Source organism: Amphiprion ocellaris, chromosome 16 (assembly GCF_022539595.1).
Source record: "Amphiprion ocellaris isolate individual 3 ecotype Okinawa chromosome 16, ASM2253959v1, whole genome shotgun sequence".
Lineage (NCBI taxonomy): Eukaryota > Metazoa > Chordata > Actinopteri > Pomacentridae > Amphiprion > Amphiprion ocellaris.
Genome location: NC_072781.1, coordinates 14,522,854 through 14,544,645, shown reverse-complemented (window position 1 = coordinate 14,544,645; position 21,792 = coordinate 14,522,854). Strand labels below are relative to the sequence as shown.

Sequence of the window (21,792 nt, the reverse complement as noted above, 5' to 3'; positions counted from 1 at the left end):
GTAAACATTGTACACTTTTAACGAAACCGTATTCGGTTTCATATTCATGTGTGCCTTTGGGAGCAAATGTTTGTGTCTTATGTCAACGCTCTTCTTCTCTGATCTCTTCTTTTTTGTACTCCAGAATCACCAGGTACCCGAACCAAGTTTCTCTGGGGTCACAATGGGACGTGTCTTTCAGTCAAATTCCGTCAATCCAACTTGCATACCAAATCAAGATAGTCGGCTGGATTGTGCACAGTATTAACTCCCCTCTTTACAATAGGTCAAAATAATAAAGCTGCAATTATTTCAGGAAATTTACAATGCAATACAGATGACAAAACACCATGAGATACCTCTTTATAAAAACTGATATCTGATTTACATGCTTCAAGCAATGCAGGGAATCATTCTGAAATTATTCTGAAATTATTTATTAAATGGGCATTAGGAATTGGGTACTGAATTGGAAATGGCTAGGATTTTAAAACAGAAAGTTTATGAACACAATGACATTTTGCACTGTACAAAAAAGAACATGGTTTCAAGCCAAGCAGTACAGACAGCTAGAAATTGTTTTGTGGTTCGGCAGCCTTCCTAAATGGTTGTTTACAGATGCACTGAGCGTTGTGAGTGAGCACCAGCTTGTAGATTGTGTTCCAGTATTCTCCTCAGTAATCTCGTAAGACTAAACACGTTTGCCATACGAACTCATTCATTTTCATTTGATTTAGGACATTAATAATAAATTGTAGTTCTAGATCCATGCGAAATCTACTTTAACCTGGTCAGTGCAAGTTGTGTCTATTAAGCAATGTTGATTCATAGCAGACCAGCATGGGGTTTCTAAACAAATACCGAATAAATGAAATGGAAACTGATGTAGTCTGGTGTACTGCTGTGAAATAGAATCCACAAGACGTGTCTCAAGTTCGGGGAGAGGGCATGAAAACGGGAAAATGGATGATTATAGAGAAGGCGAATTACATTAGTGTGTCGAATTAAAGGGACGTCTGGTATATCCAGCTGAGATAGAAGCAAAGAGCCTGAGTGAGAGGGGGAAATGGCATAAGATGAATGCAAAAGACAGGGACAAAGACATTGTGTGTGTGAGTGAGAGATGCAGGGGAGGGAGGATGAGAGGAAAGGATAAGCATGTTGCTAAAAATACCCTCCCACCCTATGAGTTTTTCATCTATTGGCATAGACTATGCATGCCGAAATAAAGCTGTGAGCTAGTTATTGTTATTTCATTATTCCCTGTGTTTTGTGTACAGCGTATACCGTTCATCCCAGGAGGGGAAAGGCTTGAGTGAGTTGTTGGCTACTGCAAAAGAACAAAAGTGCACAATTGAGCTACTGAGAGCAAATTAAGGAAAACAGCATTAAAATTATATCACGAAGAATCTCTAATGCAATCAAAACATTAAAACTGTCTGGCTCCATTATCTGAAATCCTAAACCTGACGTTGTGGTGGATATTTAACCACTTGTGATGCTTGTATTCTTTGCAAAGACCAACATCAAGCACTTACAGTACCTACACTTTTTGCATTACTGCACCCAAACAATTCAACAGTTGGCAGCAGCAATGGTAAAAGAGAAGAAAAAGAAGGCCTAATGACAATGCAAACAATACAAGGTCTGAAAAACAAAAAGAAAAAAATCTTCATGAATGCTTTATAAGTTAGCAAATACTTTCGACCCTTGTGTGAGTCCTTCAGGATACACACAATTCATTTTGGTGAAATTCTGAATGTAAATTTGTGTACGATGTCTACACTACAGGGCACCTTTAATTTTCAACTTTTCGCACACTTTTATGGAAAATTTGCTCAAGTCAAAAGAAAAAAAAATGTTCCACAAACGCGCAGGTTCTCAACATTTTATTTGAGATTCTTCCCTGCTCACGGCAAGAGAAGCTCACTCCCAGCATCCCAGAGGCAGAACATACATTAAGCATGATCTGCCCAGCCTTGAAACACTCTGAGTTACACATTCTGGGTGTGTTTGTCTTGAAGGTTCAGGCTGCTGTGAGTTATACAAGGATGACATGATGCTATTTATTGACTGTGAATAGATTAGCTAGTTTCTTGTGCAACACTGTATGTCAAAACACAGTTTAAACACAAGGAGGACATACAGTGATGTGTTTTCTCTCCTGCTGAATATATTTTATTCACTTTAAGAAACCAGCTTCATTATTTACAGTAATATTGCAGTGTGACCCAAGGTTTAAGAAACATGCATAATTTATGATTACCTTTTTGAAACTGTTGTTTAGTATAGTTTTACACTCTCAATGATTGCACAATGGAACAAATAAAGCAGTTCCCATGATCTGTTCACTGCTTTCTACCAATAATCCCACAATGCAATGCTTCACATTTTATGGATTTGAAGTCTCCAGATGAACAGTGATCCAGAATGATGATAAGTTATGGTTTTGAAATCAGTGAGCGTATACAAGAAACAAAGAATGAGATGATTTTGGGCACAGCTTTTAAGTCTACAGTCATACTAATGGCTCTATGAGGCTGCACATGAGCTAAATGCTAACTGCCATGTCAGCCACCATGTTAACATGCTGATATTCAAAGGATATATTGTTCAAAATTCTAGTTTAATGTGTTAGCATGCTAATTAAACATCTATTTAGATTTTAATTAGGACTGAACACAGCAGGAGTTTATGAAAATGCCATAAGCTTCACAGGTAAGAAAGGCAGGTACTGTATGTGCAAATTCAAATTGTAATCTCATGATGGATGTTGATCATCCCAACAGGGGACATGGATTTCTGAACCAAATTTCATGGTAATCAGTTCAGTAGTTATTGTGATAGTGTAGACAAATGACTCTATCATCCTGAAAGCTTCAATATGGGGACATCATGGACTCACCTCAAACAGTGTATTCCCCAGTTGTACTACAAAGGTATGCAGTATGCTCAGCAACAGCAGAAAGAGACAGGTCGATATCACCACTATCAAGACCCTAAGGCAAAGGAAGGGCCCAATACTCCACATGTTGCCAAAAAAGATCCCCACAGAGATGACTCTATGAATTTACCAAACGTGCACAAACTTGTAGCTCAAAAGAGCATCAGTAAGGAGAGACAAACAAGAAAGATCAGCACTTTACAGTAACAAGCCAGCACCCATGAAAGGGCAGAGAGTATACCTGGGGGTGGAAGGATAACACTGTGACACTGTGGGATATCAGGAAAAGTGGGTAATGAACCACTCAGACAGTGAATTTACCCAGGCAGAGAGAGAACTGGTAGTCAAGTAGTTAAATATGACAGTGGCAAATCTTAACAGAGCTACAGACTCAGCTAACCATAACAACAGCATAGCAGAAGCAGAGGAGGAGCAGCTCAGGCCAAAAGTCTGAGCAGCATTTTCCAGACAAAAATCATTCCCTTACAACATAGTCTTTCAGCAAAAGAGAACACCACCATTCTGCCATTGGATAAAAAACACTGTTATGCTGAACAAAGCAGACTGTACTATAACTAAAGTGACTGACTCCTGGGTGAAAAATTCCAATACAGCAGCAAGGCTCTGAGAGTTAGTGCTGGACACAGATGATAACACGGTGGCCTGTCATGTTGTGTAGTGGGCACCGTCACAAGTAATGCATTTCATGTAAACTGCTGAGGAAGCAGACTATGAAAAAATGGTCGGTGCAGCCTCCAGGATACAGCTGCAGCTGGTGAAGATGCTGTATGTTCAGGTAGAGAGTTAATCCCAGGAGTGCAAGTCTTCATAAACTCTGACTCTGTGTAAGGCAGCATGAATAACTTAGTCGTCCCATATGTGGTCAGACAAACACACAGCGTTCTTGTGCTTTTCATACTGACACGGCACATTAAACAGATACACATCCAAACAAACAGAGACCGCAGATGGCTTGAGAGTGAAGGATGTCATGTATGTGAAACAGGAACAACAATCTTTGCAACAGTGGGGAAGAAGAAGGTCGGGTTGTTTTGGTTGCACGATACTACTATCAGTAGCTTAGACTGTTGCATCTTTCCCGATGTGATCTGACAACATTTCCCACTTTCAATCAAGTAAGTCTGACAACTGTCACGTGACAGCTTGTGTGTGACCTTGTGACTCTCATGCGACATTAGAGTGTGAATAAAATTTAAATGGACTCCCTCAAGTCAGTGGAAGTCATAAAGCCTCCTATATGAATGATGACATGTCTATTCCACTTTAGTAATTTTGCATAGACAGTTTTACACCTTTTTTTCCCTTGGACTTAATCTTATTCAGACCTCTAACTAGATCCTGAATTCCTTTGGCTAACTTTGAATTATGTTTTCAACAGTGTGAAAACAGGTCCATAAAGGTTACACAGCTCCTTACTATACGTCTTAATTAATACAGTTATGTCACTGTATGAATCTGGTGGACTGATTAGCATTGCTCCACATTCTACTGGTCATTGTAAAACTGTGTAGGCTGACGGTACTATTTCTCATTCATTGCAGTGAGACCCCTGTTCCATAAGTGGATGTGCACGTTTTGGTATCTGATCAGAAAATAGGTACATATTTTCATTTCGGGATTTGCTTACTGTAGTAAGAAGATGACTGAGAAAATATGTACATATTTTCTATGTACATATTTTCTCATCTTCTTACTACAGTTAACAAAGCCCTAAATCAGGACACTTTTTTGTGCTAAACGTAATTAATTTTGGCTATTTCACATGAGATATGTCCATTGTTGTGTTTTTGTCTGTGTTCTTTTCACTAACTTTACATGTTATGGTATTTGCCACAAATCCATTTTATCCTGTGCTTCAGTGTTTTACCCTTGTCTCTTGTGTCCTCTGGCTCCCCTGTGCATCACTCTGTGTTTGTGCATCCATTGGCATAGTCCCTCCTTCCTAACTTGTAGCTCCTGCAGCTGGAATACCTGCATGTCACCTCCTCACCAGCTTCAGCATTATATCAACCCTAGCTTTTCTCTCAGTCATCACCAGATCCCTCAGTGCTGTAGTCAACAGTCTCAGGCCAAACTTCATGTTTAAGTTCTGCTCCTTGTGGCTTTCTCTGTGCTAACACTGCTTCTCCCTGTGCTTCAGATTCACCCTCCCTCCCTCCCTCTCTGCCAGCCTGCTGCTCAGCTCAGCAGCCATCTGCCTGCCTGCCATACTCACCTTCAGCCACGTGTGCTGCCAACTCATCCGCCTCCCTGTTCATCCACTCCACCGGCTACGCTCTCCACCGAAACCCCTGCCTGCCTGCCTGCCTGCTCTCCACCGTTCCCTGCCCATCTCCCCTGCCAGCTCAGCCGCTGGATCATCTGCCCCCTTCTCTCCTAAGACTGCTCACTCTGTCCTGCCTGCCTTCAGCCTCCTGAGCTCTTCATCTCCCAGTTCTCTCTCTGGCATCATTAGCCCTTTCAGTTTTTTGCAGTGAACCTTTTAACACTGTCCCTAAATCTGAGCTGGATCCACTCGTTACTGCCACTTGATAGAAAAAAGTTGTCGTGTACACCAATTAAAATTTAGCAACATTGGAATCTGTTGATTAAATCTGATCAAACCCCATCAAAGCAGTCCTTGTGAAGCAGATATGGAGGTCAGTCATTTAATCAATAAAGCCTAATGGTGATATTTCAAAACTTGATCATTGCTAATGTAGTTGTAAATATTTGAGTGATATTTTTTAAAGTCATTCAAAATCACAGTTCGAACGACTTTAAACTGGACTTCCTGCATTGCAGTGCAGTGTTATTTTGAGTCAGAACTTTACCCAGTGTGTTATATTACCTCCTACCTTGCTTTATTGTCCTTGAGTAAGACTCAGTCAACTCAAATGAGTAATTATCCATTTGGAAATCAAAAACACATCACTCAATCTACACTAACACACAAGAAAGCTCCTTGAGTAGATGAGGAGCTGCAAAACTGAGGAAGCATCTATTTTTGGCAACGGTTTACCTCCACCGGGCAGAAAGTACTTTTTTTTTGCAGTGCTGTACAAAAAATGTACAGTAACTGTTCATCATATTGTAATTCAAATGGTCTGAGAGAGTTCTGCATCCTCCTCCTGGCTCTGTTTCCAGGCTTTAGAAAGTGTAGCCTCTGATGGGAGAGTTTAGACAGCCACAGGCTTTTTCTCAATCAGATGGGACAGTAAAAATAACAACAAAATCACAGAATGTGATGCGATAATGGGTTAAATGGGTTCACATCCCATAAATGACTTTTGGCTTGACTGTCTTTGCACATTAGAAGCTTGTGCATGAATACTGGGAGGGGATTAGAACTGAGAGGGAAGAGAAGGGAGCTGCAGAACGAGCCACCACCACCTCCCAGATTTATGTCCACTGCAGCTTTAAAGGTAAAGGATTTCGAGCCAATTCGTTTTGTCAAAATCTGTAAATATCTCCTCATGGTTCATTAGCTGACTGTTCCATGCCATGATAATAATCGAGAAAAATCTGGTATTCATAGACTCTGTAAACAAAAAACAAACAGCATGGCTCTGACCGATTCCAACGTGTCATGTGCTTGTTTTTGCACCAGGACAATGGAAATGGAGGAAATTGGTAGTGGGAGCATGAAGGACGATAAATCTGCAAAACCATCCAAAAATGCTAACTGGCTAAATATCAAAATTCTTTCTCCAGAATCACAGAGTCCACTTTTAAAGTAGGACATGAAGCTTTAGTAGAAGTGTGCTGTGAAATCTCACAAGTACCACTTTGTCTCTACTGTCTTTGTCACTTGGTCTTTCACCCATGTAGAGATGTAAGTGCCAAGTAATGCGTCAGTGTCAAGTACTGCATCTGATCCTTGGTCAGACTATCACTAGACTTTGGGAGAGATTTTCCACTGTGAGGTTGAGACTTTAATTTAAAATCAAGTAACAGCCTGCTGCCCAGAGTTAATTTCGGCAGGCAATTGGGGTGGCAGCTTATCTGATGAGGTGCACACAGTTTATCTGGAGATAAAAACTAACACGGCGTCTAGACAGATGTCTTCAATTCAGATGTGTTTAAAGGCAATACTTATTGTGCTTCAAAATGCTCTAGATTTGTGTTTAAGCCTGCATTTTTAATTTATTTCAGTTATTTTTAGTTCATTTTGGCAATCGTAAACGCAAATGAATGCAATATTTAAAACTTTCAAACAGTGAAACACTTCATAGCCTGTCTGTGTGTGCAGATTTCTAACAGTCAAGCGTGAATGTGTTACATCACCTTTTAGTTTGTACCATAAATCAAAAATGAACTAGCTCCAAAAACCCCCCCCAAAAAAACAGAAGTCAGAACTACAGCTTAAAGGGCAACTCCACCAATTTTACATCAAAGTCTTTCACAGATCTTGTAGAGAACTACTGCATAAAGTGAAAAAATGACAAGTGAAGTGTGAGAAAAGTTGTACTACAGCTTTTTTAGCTGATAAATGTCAAGTGATGTCACTCGAGTCAGGGCTGAAGACTGCACATTTAAAAAAAAATATCTGAGAGTGTGTAATTAGACAGAAATGAACTCACTGAATCTCAGTAGCCTGTTAAACATCACTGCTTTAGTCTCGCTGCTCACAGCAACGTGAGCTACTGCTAGTGTAACACATCTGAATCTCTGGGTCGAGTTGCATTGTGGGTAATGAAGTCCTTGGCTTTGCCAAGGAAGAAGAACACATGGAATAAAACTTTTCAATAGCTGCCCATCACAAGTCAGACAATGTTACAGGAGCCTGATGCTAATCAGTGGAATATTTTTTTATGTGAGTGTATTTGCTTGATAACAAAATAAAAGTCAGAAAACCTGCATGTTGCTCCGATGCATTTTGTCAATAAACTGGTTTAAGTTCATTTAGGTAATATTTTATTCATTTGATCTTTCAAAACTAGTTTTTATAATTAATTTTTACTTGGAGTACAAGAAGAAATACAATTGAACATAAAATACTCAAGAGCAAATAAAAGAGGAGCAAACCAAGAGAATTTATAATCATCATTTATAGTTCATGGTCATTTTTCCTCATACTCATTCCAAGTACAGGTCTCTGGAAAGCAGAATTGACTGACAGAATGACAGAACAAACACAGAAACAGCTGTAATGGAGACTTATTTGAGCTATTCTCCTCGGGTTTTGCATCAGCCCAAGCACACATTGGACAGTCTTATAATACCACTTGAAAAAAACACACATGGCAAGGTAATTTGTCTTAATCACTGTCGTCATCATCATCATCACTCGTATTCTCAGTCTTCATTCTCACTTGTGTAAGTCAGGATTGAGGAGGAAAGGCAGTGATTCTACCAGTATCCACACAAGTTGTCACCTCTCGCCTCTCCGCTATCAACGTCTTGTGCAGTTTTTGGGAACGGTTAGGCTATTACTGGTCCGGGATCATCTATCTCAGGTTGGCATTTGTATAAAAAACTATATAGGAACACATGTAAAAACAGGGGAGATTCAAATTATTATCCAACTGAAAAAAAAATGCAGATGTCCTCATAAAATCTTCTATGTCTAGCAACACTTAATAACACTTATGTCTTCTTTTTGTCCTTTTTTTTTTGTTTTATTCCAAAATGGTTGAGGAGCAGTTATAGTTTGCATCATCTATACAACAGGCTATAAAACACCACTTTGTCACAGTCCAGAAAGCACATATAGATGTGGTTGTACTGTATATAAACATATGTACTGTAATAAGATAATTTTGCGTGCATTGCTCACGATTGATCACTTTTAAAATATCCCCAGGACTCTGAGGAAACTCTCTCCTCTGAGTTCACACAATGTGAAAACGAAGGCCTCCACATTTCTTACTGGCACAATTGACATATTCTTTTAAATCATAGTCTTTCAAGAGAACCTGCCGTTCATTCTTGTCTTTGCACTGCAGCCAACCAGGTATTAGTCTTTGCCGGCCATCGCCGCCTCTTCAGTGAATACTTTGGCTGACTCCTCTGACATCCATCAGGGTTTTCTCTCTGTCAGGATTCACTGTGACCTGATTTTTTTCCCTCTCTTCATCCACAGTAAATGTTTGGTGTATGTACTTCTTTATGCATTGTGTCATTTTCTCTAAAAAAAAAGTCTCACAACACAAACACAGGCAATGTAAATGGAAACGTTTAGTTTGTAATGCTGAATCTCCATTTGCAAAGTGCATCTGTGCTCCTCTGTTTACCAGAAACAAGGAAGTTAGATCACGTCATCCCGGCCAAGGAACAAGTCACAGATGGGTTAATGTTGTTTGCTTGACATGTCCGATATGTATTTAGTTCATTTTTTACTGTTTGCCAGAGCCATTTTTCCATCAGTCTCTTTCTTGACAGTAAATATTTTCCGTTTTGAGTGCTTGTCTAAAGAAAGTTATTTTTTCTCTTTCATTTTACTTTTCAGCGCATTGTCTTATAGGAAAAAATGACTAAATAATGTTCATCTTTGTTATTATACTGTACACATGTTGATGTCCTGATTTGTCTTTTCAATAAATGTTTAAGTTGGTCTGGCAAAGACCAAAGCTTTGACAATCACACGTAGTACTCCTTGTCCTTGTTCTTCTTGTTCTTGCCTGAGGTCTTTGCGGTGTTGACTGGTTTCTCTTTGACTACGGTGCCGTTGGATTGTGCCGAGTTGCTGATGTAGTTGCGACTCTCGTCTACATGGTATGAACCTTCGTCTCTGTTCCGGTATTTGTACATGGCGTAAAGCAAGATGAGAATACACAACGCTGCTGCTGCTACAATGCCGACCACCATCCCCGTAGTGCTGCTGGACTCCCGGAAGACCTCCGACGTTCCCGGATAACCCGTACCAGCTCCAGTGGGATTGGCTGCAACACACAGAGAGAGATATGATTACTGCAAGTGCACTAAGCCTGCTATCGTTCACATTTCATCATTATTACTATAACCAGATTTATGGTAGTGAATGAAAGCATTTTTCCAGCAGATCAATATTACAGCATAATGATGCTACAGACATCATGCCTCAAGGTTGCTGATGTTAAAAGTAGATGTTGACTTATAAGATTGGCTTCCTTGCCAAACGGAAGAGCATGCAGTCAGACGATGACGAGAGCGGAGACAACAAACCACAATGTCTGTCATCAGTGACGGCAAATGAATGGTAAAGATGTGAGAGTTCCAGTCAAATTCTTTCTAAATTAAATGAATTAACACAACACCAGAATTAGAATTTTAAGCATTTAACAACTGCATTGGTGTGACAGCTAAAACTGTCAAAAATGACAGCGGAAGAACACACAAATACTCAAAGACTATAATTTAGATGGTTTGACAGTCATAAAATCTAAAATTACTCTAAAAGTTACGCTAAACCATTCCTACATCACTCTGACTTTCACAGATCTAGGAGCTGGACATTTTTGTAGACGATGCCTTAAGTACATACTGTTTCACCTGTAAAATCCACTGGCTACAAGCAATTTCATTCGTGCAGAACATTATTCTGAGTATAGTCACTGGAATGAAATTGAATATATGGAAGCGCTAAGAAAGTGAAACGCTGTAGGAGAAAGATTTGCTAAATTCAGAAGCGGAGCTGACAAGAAGACTAATGTGTTAATGATTCATAGAGAAGCACAATTAAAAGCTCACAGTTCATTACATGTTTTATAGCACAGTCATGAATGAACAGGCCGCATTTCCAACATCCACTATATATCCAAGCGGCATGACTGTATCGCATAGTCTCTGAAAATAAATCTTTCAGAAAGAAACAATTCTTCCATTGACTCAGCAGATTTTGCCAAAGGCTGTCCCCACTTCTGCTCTGAAATGGTGCCATTCAACTGAGCATATTCTGAAACCACGTCAGCCCCTTGATATTATTCAGTCGTCCTGGCACATCTCTCTGTGTGCTTTTTTGTAGCAGTCATCATTTCTGCTTAAGCTCTCTTTGTTACATTTGTGAAATCCAAACACTCGACACTAACATTTGAGAATGACAGCGCTTTGGTTACACTGGATTGGAGCAAAAAATATAAATATATAAATATATATTTGAGGGATTTACAGCTGGGTTTAGATCACACATATGTTGCATCAAGATATTAAGCTTCCATTTGCATTTACACTGGACAAACTACCCGAAACATAAATAGATGCTGAATGATTTCCTCTGTGTTAATTAGACTGTTACTTATCAAGCTTTGCAGCTTTCCGTTTATCTGCCGATGCAGTGAATACTGCTTTGTTTTTTGTTTTTTTGAAAAAAGTAAATAACATTTAAGTTGCTCTAATACACTAGAATGAGCTATTTTCATGTTAAGTCCTCTTGTATGTATTTGTATATGTTCTCTTAAGGTTATACTGTCATTATGAAGAGAGTATTAGTACAGCAAAAGTAAGTATGAGGCTGACAGGACTAAGACCAGAAAGTAGATCAGGCTAGTTCTCCGATCTTTGCAAAAGTCTGCTGTCGGTTGACTGAACTGTTTGGAACCACAATACGTTTCTGATCTGCTGCTCCGTCATGAACCTTCCAGACATCTGGGGTCATCTGGGAAAGGTCTGCTTGCTTTCCCTGGAGTCAAAACTAAGTGCAGGGAAGCAGAATTCGGCTTTTATGCTCCACATATCTGGAACAAACTCTCAGAAAGGTCTGCTCCAACTTGCAGTTCTTTGAAATCAGGACTTAAGACTTTTCTACTTGCCCCTGCATTTTAATGAGTCAAATTTGTGACTATTTATTCATGTTTTTGCTCTGCACTGTCATCATCAGCTGAGTTGGACAATCATACAGCTGGGGATGCACTGATGGCATATACATTAAAAGCAACAACAACATTCATCAAAAAATACTTACATATTTAACAAAAAAATGTATCTGATATTTGCTAAAATGTCTCTTTTTGCTGTCCTACTTTTTCTCACTTATTTTTTCCAGAGTATTTTGGTTTTAGAAAATAATTGCATTTTTTCAGCTTTGATACCAAACCAGCTTTAAAAAGAAATTTCACTCTTAAACAGAAACCATGACATTGTCTCTTCATTTTTTCAGTCCTTTGATCTTGGCCAGTCAGAGTAATATTTCCACATGAGTAACTCTCTTCCTATAAGAGAATACAATATCTACAGTACAGAACACTATCTTAGATCAAAAGGAAAAAGACACGGAAAACACGATTTTGCTGCTATTTAAGTATGTCATAATCACCTTGTCTCATCTTATCACATCCTTATTTAATGACAAACTAAGTTCTTTGAGCATGAACAGAGACGGTAGTTCCCATTTTAATGATATAGAAATAAAGTTTCTTCCTGATCTGTGAAGGGCAGACACAATTAATAAGACGATACTGCACATCCCAGCCTACAAACCACTATTGTGGCAATCACTCAGTGTGGAACAAGCACAAAATACATTTTGTTTGGGGTATTTTTCATGGTGTGAAGGTATGCCTGTCCTTCAGATTGCAGGGAATATATGTAGCTGTTACATTTCCAAATCAACGGACCATGCCAGCAGTATAGAATCACATATGCTTTATGTCTGTACTAACCATGCAAGTAAGCCTCATATGTTTTAGATTTAAAAATGCATTTTCAACTTGCCATTAAACAGCTTACAAACAATGCCCCCACCACTACATTTCACAATTATTTCACAATAATTACTGCAAGTATTCTTATTAAACATCATTTACACAGCAGCGAATTTTAAATGTTCGATTACTCTGAGAGCACACAGCACTTGGGAACAATTTCCATGAATGATGAGAGGAGTGATAGCATATCAGCATACCCACTTCATATTCTGAATGTTGTCCAAGTTACAATACAGCCCTCCTTGTATCTCTGATAGTTCTCTTCATTGTTCCCTCTCTTGCATCTCACTAAGTGCTGATGGCTTTGGAGATCTTTTTTTGATTCCATTCACTGCTCATCTTGAGTGACAGCTTAACGTTCAGACAAATGTTGCTTTGAATGGTGTAACATTAGCTAATGACTCACATGTCTAGTTTAAGAAGATCTTATTCATGGCGGACTATGGGGCATGTAAAGTGTAAACTGTAAAGTGTAGAAGTCCTCTAAGCTGTCAGGAGAGGAGATGCTGCTGCTGCTGTTCACTGACATGTTTTCTACCATGGTTAGACTGATCAGCGGCCCAAGTATGCTTCCAATGCCAGCAGACATTCAAGGACAAGCAGAGAGCACCACTGGGGGATTGAGTGTGACTGAGCGATGCAACAGATTAGCTCTGCTTGTGACAAGCCCACTTATCCTTGCAGACAGGTGTGAAGAATGCTCTCGCCTTGTGGGCAAAAGCCACTGGTTGACAAGGCTCGTCCCTAGCAAGCCATTGTGCCGGCATTAACGGTGAGTTACTTTCATATTTGCTATCTATCCTTTGTTCGGGGTCAAAAAGTTGAAAGTGTAGATAACATAGCAGGTTGATGGAGGATAGAGCTCTCCATGTGGCACTTGAGGGTTTTATATGAGACCTCGGCGGACTCCGACAGTGAGGTGACAGCGTCTGAAAGGTGCAGGAGGCAGGCAGTGTCAGCCTGCTATATCAGGAGTGAGCCATGTGAAAAAAGTACCATGGTACACTGTTCTTCATTGTGTGATCTAACACCTCCAGCTCCAGGTGTTGTTATTTCTTCTTGCCTGGATCTGTTGATTGGCATCCCACAGACTGCGTTCACACAGAGACTTTAACATAGCAAACCCCCTTAATCAACTGACCACAATTTTTCTTTCATTACTGGAAAAATCAAGCAAATAAGCTACTGTATGTGGTTCATTTATTAAATACTGAGATTGAGATAGATTGCAGAAAAAACATCTACTAATTTCCTGCAAAATCCAATTTCCTATCTTGACAAAGAAAGTCAAATAGTGACCACTGCTTAAAGGATTAACACTGCATTTAGCGCAGCACTGACACAAGCGTGTTTTGTCTCAAGTGATTAGCATTCATTACAGCTCATTAGCCCACACTTAGTCTCAGCAGTGTCCATCAAACAGCCACCTGATGGGACCTTCCATAGTCTAATAGATTACCTGATACACTTGATAATGCAACTCATCTGTTACCCGTGTGCCTGGTTGTGCACTGTGGCCCGCTTTACCTCAAGTTGGGTTGAGGCAAAGTAATGTGCCCGACACAAGGCCTTCAAGAAAGCCTCATAAGGGCCCCAGTCAAAATGCATCTGCCTGTCTGTTCATTAGCACTCCATCACCTCAGATTGAAGGCACATAAACTGAGAAAGAAATAGCGCCTGAAACAAGTGTTTAAAATGATGGCTGCTCTTATACGCTCTACTCGAGCGTACCCAAGGGTAAAATTAGACATGAGGAAAATGACCTTAAAGTGGCGCCTGGCTTCATGGCAGCATAGCGGGGGTGCACTTGTGAAGCGATAGAGGTAAACTCAGGGGGGGTTAACTTTTGAAGGATTGCAGTCGTGTAAAAAGCTGCCAGAATAACTTTCTCCTCTCCATCTCATCCCAGAGCGAGACTTAAATTTCATTATCGCATCCAGACCATCATAAAGTCCTTGCTGTTTTATTCACAAGGACAACAGTTAATGTTTCAGTCATTTAGTTGCAAATCATTTGCTTTCAATATGGATTCTTTAAGAAATGACGTACAGGGAAAATATAAACAAAAAGGTGAGGATGATCTTATACGCAGCCTTGATACATGAATGTTAGCGAAGACAAAAACAGTTGGGTTAAGGATTGCATTCAGAGACATGAACACTTTGAAATAAATAATCTTTATTTGATAGCTTCTTTTCTCTTATTCTACCTGGATTCTTCAGTATGGATACATGAGCTCGCCTCTCGGAGATATAAACATAGAGGAATGGAACATGTCATTTAAAAGTCTGTGAAATGCCTAATGTGATTCCCCTTCTTTTTGCCTGACTTCTTTTTGCCACACGCTCTCAAGGAGAGAAATGGGATCAGAGATTCTACACTGTCAGGCGGGATTTGAATAAATGGTCCTCTTCAAAGACAATTTTTCCTCATTTGTCTGGAGCGGGAGGGTTCATTTGTTTGGTAATTTGTAACAGGGTGAGCAGGTTGATGGGGGCCATGGATGAAGGAAAACAGCGAGTGGAGCCGGGGGGTGGCGGAGGGTGTTACATCAGGTGTGTGCGAGGCTTGTTGAGAGGTAATGGAGCAACCAGCACTACTCAGGATATGTTGAATGGACAGACTGGGCTTGACCTTTCATTAACTGTTGAAGCTAATGGGTCGAGAGAATTGTGTAGAGCAGACGATGCTTTTTTTTGTGAGTGGCTGCACTACGGTATCGCCATGTTTACATGTCAGCCAAACTAATGCAACGAGTAAATCTATTTTTCAGCGAGAAGGCTATGAAAGGGGATTTTGTGTGAACTTGGCCTTCCACAGCCAGCAACAGATGATAAACATGAGTAGTGCATCATGTATCTTTGAGAGCTTAAGGAGGTGTAGTTGTGTGTTGCCTTCAGAGCAACCCAGGCTTAGTCGGCATGCTCGACGACACATTGCTGTTATTCAGCCAGATTAGTGTTATGCCATCTTCTTACTTCACATATCCAACCATAATCACAAGCTGTCGGAGCCGTCATATAGTTGGGGATCAGTGTGCAGACAGGTCACTGTATCAACTGCAGCAGAGCCAAAACATTTATTAAATCCCTCTTGCCTCTTTAATTATCTGAATGTCCTCAAAAAGTGATGCAAGCCATCCTGTACTTGTGACATGCTGGCAGTCGGCCTCATGACAGCATGCATGTGTGAGTCTGAAGTGGCTCTGCTTATGCTGATGGTGGATGATGAACTGAGAGCTGAGTGAGCATGAAATGAAGTGAGAATTATTAAAAGGTGTTTGATTTAGCCAGTAAAAGAGTAAAAGGTATGATGCAGTTTAAGCCTTTGCCCAGAGGGGTTCCACTAAAAAAGGCAAGATGAAAGAAGAGGACTAAGCTCACTCTGCTTGAACGCCACAAGTCTGGAGTTCATCTCTTGATTAGATTCCTAAAGCATCAGACCCCATGCTCTTAGGCTCTATATTAGTGATATATCTATATATAAATATATATGCTAAGACTATAGCTGTGTATTGTATCATTATGTGGCAAGATTACACAAAACCTTAAGAGTCTTCTGCTGCTGCAAGAAAATAATTAGATTCAAACTCCCAATAATAGCTGTTATTTTAGACATTTTGACAAACTGCTATGTCTGCTAAATGCAAAGGCACACTTTTTCTTATTTATTCCAATATCGCTCCACATGAAACCCTAAAAAGATCTGTGTTGTGAATCAAATTAGTGTCTTGATCCAAGAAATAGTGAGGTTTTTATAGGTTTTTGTGCTCATTGTGCTTGGAAATACAGTACAACCCAGTAACCCAGGAGTTATGGAACATGGAGTATCCGTATATACAATAAGTAATTTGCTCTGTAAAAGAAATTCTTATTCTTTTACTAGAGAGTATTTCACATCCTCAGCAAAATAATGATCAAAATTATATGATAACAGCTTTTTTCTCTCAGAGAAAATAGCAGTATATGCACTGATCAAAAGGTCTTTGATATTGTTCCTAAATGGAAAAGTTGATAAAATTGCAGTATTTTAGAGGGCATTTTTTTCTGATTGCACAACAGTGTATTACTGGGCAATATTTCCCAGTCCTTATATAAGTGACTATACTTATACTATTAGCATAACTGACCCTTGGTTGGGCTGCTTTTCTTTACTTGGGTAAGCAAAGTCTTTCATGGCCTACTTAGACTTATAAACAGACACATTGTGTTAGCATCAATGTCAGCACAGCAAAAAGATGTGTGGTAGAAAAATAAAAATAATTGAAAATATAAATATGGTGGGATCAGTAAAGAGAAAGACTGACAGTAAATGTGAAATCCTGTTTTCTCTCAGAACACACTTCATTTAAATAGGATGTAGAAAGAAGACTTGGATGGCATAATCCTCAGTGAAAGAGTGCAGAAAAACAAAAATGGCAAACTTCCATAAGATGGGCTGCACAAATGCTGCATGGAATAATAACAGCAATATGCTCGCAGAGGAACATGCATGATGCTTGAAGGTCGTCTGTGTTGCTTGATGGCTGTGAGCTATGATCACATCCAGTTTTGAAAAGGCTTTTTCATTAGTTAAACCATCCCTGCTAGTGGCAGTCTGTTGGCATGCAAGGCGCATGACAGTGTATTCAGCAAAGGAGGAAATGAACACACACAGGGCTCCAGCTGGGTATGATTGAATAACCTATTAAATGTGGGCAGTGACCTCTTAAGCCAGCGCAGTGCTCTTAATGTTTCATTAATCTCACAGCTACTTTTAAAACAATAACTTACTCTATTTTTTTTTCTCTCCTCCTCCCGGCTGGGTGCATTCCAGCCATTGCCATCGGGTTAAAGAGAATATTCATTTGCTGTTTGATTTATTGGTTTACTCTATGTATTGTTTCCATACCCATAAATTAAATCTAGTAAAACAAATGTCAAACACATTAGTAGCCGCTAATGTCACGGCGGAATGCTTGAGGATAGAAAAGGATGAGAGAGCATAGAGAGAAGAGAAAACTAGAGATGATTAACCTTAACCTGCCTATAGGCAATCCACAGTGAAGGGCTATTGGAGTTGAGAATAAAGGCACTGGAAGATTATTTGTGAAATGTAGAATGAGGCGTATATTGAAACTCCTACCAAGGCTGCTGGTATGAGCTTATATTTGTCAGGGTGCCTATTTATTTCACACAAATCACATTTCACATGACTGCGTGTTGCATAATTAATGATGGTAGAACGGCAGAAAAACAAAGGTGTAAACATATGAAAGATGCAGAGAACATCTAGCTGGTGCGTCAGTGCTGTTAGGACATATCATTCTGCTTCTGAGTACTTTGTGTAAAGAAAACAAAAAGCACGAGAGGCCGGGATCAGAGAATCCTAAGTTCAGAGGAGACACATTGTGCATTCTGTCAGCAACAAGAGACTTCCTTATGCTTTCCTTGATCATCTTTTTCAGCATAAAATATACAGTTTGTTATCAAGTAACAATTAAAAGTGTCATTGTGGCATGGTGCAATGAATATGTGTTTCAAAGACAGAAAATAATGTACTACACCAGTTAGTATTTTAAACATTTGCTAAATATCCTGATGACTTCACTATCTATCTCACACTAGACTGTTGATCTATATGGGCTAGGAATAGTTAGATATTTTGGAACATATTCTTTCTGTTACATGATAGCTCCATATGAAGATAGAACCAGCAGCTATTTTTTTCAATGTTGTTTTTTCTCAAATTAAGCAAACAACATATAATGTATTAATTAGTGGAGATATCTGATGGATTTTGGTACCGCTGGCTATAGCCAAACTAGCTGTTTCCATCTGTCTTCAGTCTTAACAATGAGGTAAGCTAACTGGCTGCTAGCATCTTCACATTTATCATGTAGCTCTAAGGGACAACAACAGGGATCAATGTTCTCATCTGACGTGCTGCTGAAACGCTCACAAACATGTTTCCCAAAATGCCAAATACTGCTTTGATATAATATTTAAATGAAACTGTGGATGAATGTTTTTTTTTTTAGTCTAGTGATACATTGTGACCCAAGGATCAGCATTCTGACAATGTTACTGTGGAAAATAAACTGTCACACGTCATAAGCTAAATGACACACACATTCAATTGTATAATTGTTTCTCAACTTTTGTTTGTCATTTTCCTATCAGAACATTATGAGTATAATATGCAACACTCTACCAAGTTTGGTGAGTACAGTTTGGCTAATTTGAACAAATACGGGGGACTAGCTCACAGAAGACAGAGCAAATTATGTGGAACAAAGGCAGTTGCAGGATGTAACCATGCAACCTTGGATATGGGTCGCTGTGCAGCAGCTGCCCTCCATCAACGGTCTGCATGACGCCAATGAAATGAAGCAGGTAGGTAAGAGATGCTCGTTCCACCTGACCCCATGCAGCTCGGCAACAACCTTTCCCATTAACTTTCACCATGAAAACTGATGTTAGTACTGGAAAATCAGCACCAGCAGCTGTGATCTCAACAGACTGTTCACCAGGCTATTTTCACGAACCAAGCCCACATTTGTATTTTCTCCACATGATTGGCCAAACATCTCATAGTGGCCTTTAAGTGAGCAATCATTTCTTGCAGAAAAAGCAAGACTCATTTGAGCTAAATCCGAGAATTTATACAATATTTCGGTAAAAAAAACCCCAAAAAAACAATTGCCCTTAGAGTCAGTATGCAGAATATTTGCATATATTTGATGCTTTTCTGTCTGTGAAGGTGAGGTGACACATGGAAGCTAAAGGCCTTAGCACACTTTAGCTCACTTAGCAACTGTCCCCATAGGTGTCACAAGGATAGGTGCATGATGTGAGCCTGTAATCGTAGCGTTCAGCTGTCAGAGCCTGGCTGCCGAGTTTATGCACAACCCCGAGCCATCCTCCTATTGCAGATCAGATGTGTTGCAGCATCATGGGCCTGTGTATTCCTCTGTGGTTTCCTGAACCAGGGGAGGAGGATTCAATTTGGTGCAGTATGATCTAATCTGAGTCCAGCCGGGTGATAAGCTCTGCCTGTACTGCCGACTTTCCATGGTTTCCGGAAGTGAGAGTAATAAAGCTCGGCAATAAGTAAGTTTACCTGATTCATGTCATTCAGCGGCTGATAGCGACGGCTGTGGGACAAGACTCCAATGAGATACAGGATGATCTAGAGCTGACCTTGGACCATAGATAGCTCACATAATAGTCTGCTTCAAAGCTCACCTCTTGGGATCACTTATGCACCAACATTATCTTACTGTATACGTACATGTGCTGTGAAGCCTGAGCACAAGGTTGACAGAGAGAGAGAGAGAGAGAGAGAGAGAGGGAGGGAGAGAGAGGGAGGGAGGGAGAGAGAGAGGGAGGGAGAACTATCAGAAGTGAAAGCATCTGGCCTTTGCTGTTTGAGTGTCCAGACAGAACAGTCTGTCAAGGTGTTTCATGAAAAATGATATATTATTGGTGTCGTTAAAAGGAGTCGGCTGAACGGTAATATGAGAAAGTAGTACTTTATCAGCGACGGTGTATCCTGTTCTTTATGCACAGCAACCCTGTCTGAGATGTGGTGAGTGCTTGGCAGAGCGTGTGAATCGTTGTGAATGTAGATATTAATCAGGATACGGTGTTAGACAGCTGCCACCCTGGGAGCCCGCAGCTCTGGTGTCAAATCCCCTTCAGTGATCACAGAAGGAGAGGGATACTCTGCGCTGGGAGTGCGCGTCCCTGAGCATCACACAGTTCGCGACTGATGTTTTGGCAGATGCCCTTGTCAAAAAATATCATAATGCAAGCTGCTAGCGTGAATCAGTACGCAGTCCAATCTCCTGTGTACGGTATTTGTCAGAGGTAGCAGTTGTATATTGGCGGTTCCTATTGTGATGCCGCCCAATGGGAATATCACTTCGATGTGCAGTATGAGCATTATAGGAAAAGAGTAAGTGTGGCAAAAGCTATTCTTGCAAGTGGAAGGCAAGAGGAACAGGAAGAGAGACAGACTAGAAAGTTGATAGTCTTTGCTGTGGGGCAGACATTAATTTAGTGGAGGCTTTATGACCACATACTGATCGATAGCACATTTAGATGGAGTGGGGGGCCTTGGGTCTGGACTTAATTGTTCTCTGTGCTTCTCATCACTTCAGAATGCATTTGGAAATCCTTCTATTCATAGGCAGACACTAGGGTTAGACTTAATTGCCCTCCATGTGTGGCAAGGTAAGAGATTAAAAGTTTGCCAGCGCTGCAGCGAACAAACAGATTTACTATCCCAATTTGTCAGAGTTAAGCTGGGAAGCAGCATTTCGAAACACTTTTGAGAGAACAACAAGTGGTTATTTTAATTTTAAATTTAACAGGGCTGTGGTCGGTACAATATACACCAAAATATGTTAGTTTGTTTTATGATGAGAAACACCTGATATGTGCCTCACTCAAAGGGATGCTTTGTGCAGGTGTTGTGAGCAATTGTACACGAGAAACAACATGATGAACTCCCGCTGTCCGCCGCAGAAGTTAATTAACAACAGTGGGGACCCTCTATACACCCGTAAAAATCAGCCTTCACACGTTCCTCTCCGGAGTTACCCCCTTTCACATCATGTGCTGGCGTCATGTGGGTCTGATAATTATAACTGTGTGTTTTTCTGTCTTTCCGAGAACTCCCCTGGTTGTGAAATAACAAATGCCAAGAGCTGATGAAGACAAATAGGTGCACAATTAAAACACAGTAATAACAGCTGCTTTGACGCATACAAAACACCTTAAGCAGTGTGAAGTTTTAGTTATGCATGCAATTCTCAGGGTGAGTATTGTTCTGAAAAAACACAGGGGTTGGGTGAGCTAAATCATGATGGTGGAAGCCAGAGAATAACAGTTATAGGCTTATCATTCAGAACAGAACAGGAAGCTAAAGCTATGAAACCCATCAATCTTAATAATAACCGTCCCACCCTGTGTTATGTTGTTACATGCTAATGAATTATTCATGTGAATTAGTGAGTTTTGGCAGTACTGGATTTTATTTCCATATTTGTTGTACAGCACTGATCTGCAGGCTGATATGAAAGTGGGAACAGTCCTATTTAATTTAGAGCTAGAAAGCAAATAATTGTTTCCCAAAGATGGTAAGCTGATGTTTAACTTACTTCTACCTACTTTCTTAGTTGGCCAAGATGCTTGACCACCTTCATGAATTGGTGTAAAAACATTTAGTTTTTTAAAAGTGCTTTTTTACTTTATTTGTATT

The 21,792-nt window shown here is 40.0% G+C and overlaps 1 protein-coding gene across 27 annotated transcripts in view; it reads right to left on the bottom strand.

The window, feature by feature from the left end:
- Positions 1-7,823: 7,823 nt before the first annotated feature.
- Positions 7,824-21,792, bottom strand: part of LOC111562983 (neurexin-1a) — a 249,785-nt gene continuing 235,816 nt past the window's right edge. For all 27 annotated transcript variants that reach the window (XM_055018390.1, XM_055018392.1, XM_055018396.1 and 24 more), the window contains one exon: positions 7,824-9,807. In XM_055018390.1, the coding sequence (XP_054874365.1) occupies positions 9,506-9,807 (302 nt within the window). In that variant the 3' untranslated portion in view covers positions 7,824-9,505. The remainder of the gene's footprint in view (positions 9,808-21,792) is intronic.